We start from the raw sequence: 4,498 nt of genomic DNA on the forward strand, positions 1-4,498 counted from the left end.
ATATATATATATATATACATGCACATGAAAATATATACTTGCATATGTATGTGTGTATACTTATATCTATAAATAATTATATATATTTATGTACTTGTGAGGGTGCATGGCCTAGTGGTTAGCGTTGTTGCACACACGATCTAGCGATTGCGAGTTCAGTTCCTAGACCGGGTGGTGCGTTGTGTTCCTGAGCAAGACACTTCACCTCACGTTGCTCTGCGATCACACTGTACCTGTTCAGACAACATCGATTTGATGGAGTGAGTGAGCGAATGTGCTGCACGAACATTTCATCATCACAAACAAATTTGGGCAGGTCGTTCGGCAACAGCACTACCTTCGTCGTCTTTGACGGGAGAGTTCACCATATATACACTTATACATACATACATACATACATACATACATACATACATACATACGTATATAATTACATATACATATGCATACATATATACATACTTATGCATCGTCTGTCTGTTTTTATGTATGTACCAATGTATGTATGTATGTATGTATGTATGTATGTATGTATGTATGTATGTATGCATGTATGTATGTATATATGTATGTATGCATGTATGTATCAAACAAATTCAAAAAGGTAAGAAACCTAAAATTCGTATTCATAACAAGAAAAAAGCAAAAAAAAAAAAAGCTTGAAAAGGTGAAGAAAACTTCCCCATAAGAAAACTTACCTTTAAGATTGACGTATTTCCCCGGGGCGCCATTTGAAGCAGTAACGTAATAGCGAGCGCTCTGTTTAAAACTTAATAGTTGAGACGATGCTGATGGACTGAACAGAAATAAATACAACTTGCTTAGTTTAATCTTCTCCACGCAATGGCGACTAATGACGATTTCATTGACAGCCAATCCTGCTTATTGTCATCCAGCTCTCGCTTCGCAGGGGTAAACCTCTGTAAGAGGTGTACATTCGCGTGAGTGTTGTGCGTAGAGTGTGCGTAGTGCGTGCGTGTGTGCTGTGTGTATGTGTGTGTGTGTGTGGGGGGGTGTGCTTGCGTGCGTGTGCGAGGTGGTGGTGGTGTGTGTAGTGTGTGCGTGCGTGTGTGCGTGTGTGTGTGTGTGTGTATGTGTGTGTGCGTGTGTGCGCCCGTGTTAAATTGCGTATTTATATAGTTTCGTAATACAAATTGATTACGTTATGTCTTGCTTATGTAGACGTGTACCCACCATTAACAAACCATTATTCACCAATCATTATTATTATTATTTAGAACAATTTTGTTGAAAAGACATGTTGAGAAAGTCATATTCATTTTAATGAAAATTTCACACACCACTGATTTGTTTGAAATACTCACACGTACTGTGTTTGTCTCTCTTTGTCTCACTTTTTCATTATTTGACTGCCTGTCTCTCTTCGCTTTATGAATTCAACAAATTCAAAATCTCTAGCTATTCATTCCTCTCCCTCTTTAATATTCCTACTGTTCTTTTATCTTTGTATTTGCTTCTAAAGTGTTCTAGTGTTTAAAAAAAAAATCTATTTAAAAATGTCATTAATTTAAGTAATTTATATTATTTATCAACAAACGAAAAACAATATGTCATCTAAATCCTATACAAATTATCAGTTATATGACGAACTTCATTTAATATTAGATTATTATTCTAAAGGCTTTGCTAATACGAACATATTCTGTTATTGACTTCATAACCATCGCTAATAATATTTTGTTTGAGTTGTTTTCGCTAAGCCACCAATATGATTGTCGAAGACAATAATTAACTGGAATAATTGCATAGTATCTGCTCATTTCATTTGAGAGTATCATAGTAAACTTCATGGGGTGGGGGTTTGCTGGTGCTCCGGGTATGCCGAAATTTCGGCGCCTTTATAGTAAATGTTTTTGAAATATTTCACACACAATAAAATGTGCAAATATTTTGTGAAATATATGGTTTATAAAAGGCATGTAGGCATTTAAACTGACATTCGTCGGTTACGACGATGAGCGTTCCAGTTGATCCGTTCAACAGAACAGCCTGCTGTGAAATTATCGTGCAAGTGGCTGAACACTCCACAAACACGAACACGTAATGTAGTTCTTTGGAACATTGGGCATCACACAGAAAGTGACAGGGTTGGTCCTTTCAATAACTGTTGTGCTTCTCTCATTCACTTGCAAACAAGAACACAGTGATACTCCAGATAGGTTTATTGTCTGTCTCTCTAACAGTCTATAACAAGAAAAGACAGCGGCAAAAGGAGAAACGCCCCTCTACCCGCTCTGCTTGGTTAGCCATTAGGACATTCTAGAGAGTTTTACAACTATCCATTCGATTCTATTAGACAGATTCGCATACCAGAAATTTCTACTGGACAGATTTAGATGCTATCGATCTCCACACCTCCCAACCGAAACTGATGCTACACTAAAAGCACCAACAACAAAGTCTCTCTCTGGGCGTGGGTGTTCTCTTGGATCGTTTTGGGTTGTCCAGTTCATTCTCTGGTACAGGCGGCTTGGTCTTGGGTAGAAATGGTCTGGTCTATCTCTGAGTTTGTGGCACTTCTTCCAGGATCTCCATTGGATGATCAGTTGGATGTTCAGAAATATTGTCCGTCTCATCTCCAGGTTTGCAGTCTTCCGTAGAAGCGTAACGAGGACGTAGCTTTTCCCAGTGTCGTCTCCATACTGGGCTATGAGGAAAGACCTCGACGTTGAAGCAGCGAGAACCCAATGGCTTCGTGACGATTGCTGGTACCTATTAGGGCTGTTTGTCATGGCGAGGTCCATAGTACAGTGCATATACAGGATCACCAGCCTTGTATTGCCTGGTTACCTTGGTGACACCTCCCAAGGCTGGAGTCATCTCAGCCTTTGATGACACCTTGGATTGCTTGCCCTGAGCTATATATGCTGGCGAGGGCAGCAGAGAGTCAATCCTAGTCCGTATCTGCTAGGACATCAAGAGTCGCTTGGAGAGAATCCACAGGATATCGGCGTTCTCCGGTACTGCATCAAGAACTCTTGAAGAGCTCGCTTCGGGGGCAGAGAAGACTTTCTCAGTGCTTGCTTGAATGACTGCACCAAACATTCTGCTGCTCTGTTGGCAGCTGGATGGTACAGTGCTCCTGTCAGGTGTGATCCCACGTTTTTAGCACCAGCTCTGAAATTCTTCAGAAAGGAAAGTTGATGCATTATCCATGACCAGCGTGTGAGGATATCCGAAGTGAGCGAAGTCCTCTTCCAGCAAATCTAGAGGGGCTTTAGTGGATGTGGTTGACATCAGGTGAATACATGGATACCGTGAGAAAGCATCCGTGATCACCAGCCAGTTCATATACACGAGGTTGATGGCATGATCCATGTGTAAGCGGCTCCTTGGCTTCTCTGGTAGTATCCATGAATGAGCTGCAGACTTGGATGGCTTGTTTTGATGTTTGCCATACGAGTCGACAAGCCATCTCAATAGCTGCATCAATACCGGGCCAGTAGACAGTGATTCTTTCCAACTGCTTCATATGTTCCGTACTGAAGTGTCCGATATGCAGTAGATCTAGGATATTGGACGGTAGGCTCTGTGGATACACAACTCTTGATCCATGGATGAGGTATCCGTGGTAGATACTGAGTGCATCCGACAACTTCTGGAACTTTTCGACTTCATCATTGGTCTCAGTGTACTTCGGTGGCCACCCTTCGCGGACATAGCGCATCACTATAGTTATCACTGGATCTTTCCCAAACTCTTGACAGAGCATGTTGCTGTCCACAGGTTTGATTTGAAGACAGAACTTTGATGGTGCACATCATGTCCATGTCTTCACCACTTTCATCCTTGTCAAAGTCGTTATTTCCAGATGACAAGCGACTAAGAGCCATGATCCGCTGTTTTCCGGTACTCGATTGTGTAGTCAAACTGGTTCAGCTATAAGACCTTTCGAGCTAGTCGGTTTTTTGCGAAAAGCGGTGTCCCTTTCTTCGGGCCGAACAGTGTTCGCCTGAGAAAACACAACTAGATCTCGGGAAACAGTTGCATACTCAAGTGCCTGCACACCTGGAGAACTACGTTGCGTGAAAACAATTGCAGTGATTAAAAAATAAATGTCCAACCGTACCCCTTCTTGTTGACTCCAATGTTTTCAATTATATATAATTAATTAATTAATTAATTAATTAATAGCGATGGACACAGTATTAATACCTAAACGCAATCTTTATGAACAACTTTACGTGGATGTGTTAGAACAGCAAATATTGCGTTATTTACCAAGAGGAGACCTCTCATATGGATGCATGATGCAGAAAAGCACTCATCGTTGTATCGCTGGCAGACGATACAAAGATGGTGAATGCGGACCTGCCCGTCTAGCCAGCAGCATGGCAGCTTTCGGAAGCTACAATAACGCGAGGAAATGCATTGTGACCAATGATGCATACAACATTCGACCATTGATAGTCTGATCAGCAACGTATCACAGTATCTCTCTCTATATATGTATATATATATATATATATATATATAT

The 4,498-nt window shown here is 41.0% G+C and overlaps 1 protein-coding gene across 2 annotated transcripts in view; it reads right to left on the reverse strand.

Moving 5' to 3' along the window:
• The window catches only part of LOC106871002 (uncharacterized), a 51,340-nt gene extending 50,366 nt beyond the window's left edge, over window positions 1-974 (reverse strand). Inside the window, exon 1 of one of the 2 annotated variants that reach the window (XM_014917258.2) lies at window positions 699-974. In XM_014917258.2, coding sequence (XP_014772744.1) covers window positions 699-731 — 33 coding nt within the window. In that variant the 5' untranslated portion in view covers window positions 732-974. The remainder of the gene's footprint in view (window positions 1-698) is intronic. The other variant, XM_014917265.2, reaches the window with a different exon arrangement.
• Between the last annotated feature and the right edge of the window lie 3,524 nt (window positions 975-4,498).

The sequence above is a fragment of the Octopus bimaculoides genome, chromosome 2 (genome assembly GCF_001194135.2).
Source record: "Octopus bimaculoides isolate UCB-OBI-ISO-001 chromosome 2, ASM119413v2, whole genome shotgun sequence".
NCBI classification, from domain to species: Eukaryota; Metazoa; Mollusca; class Cephalopoda; order Octopoda; family Octopodidae; genus Octopus; species Octopus bimaculoides.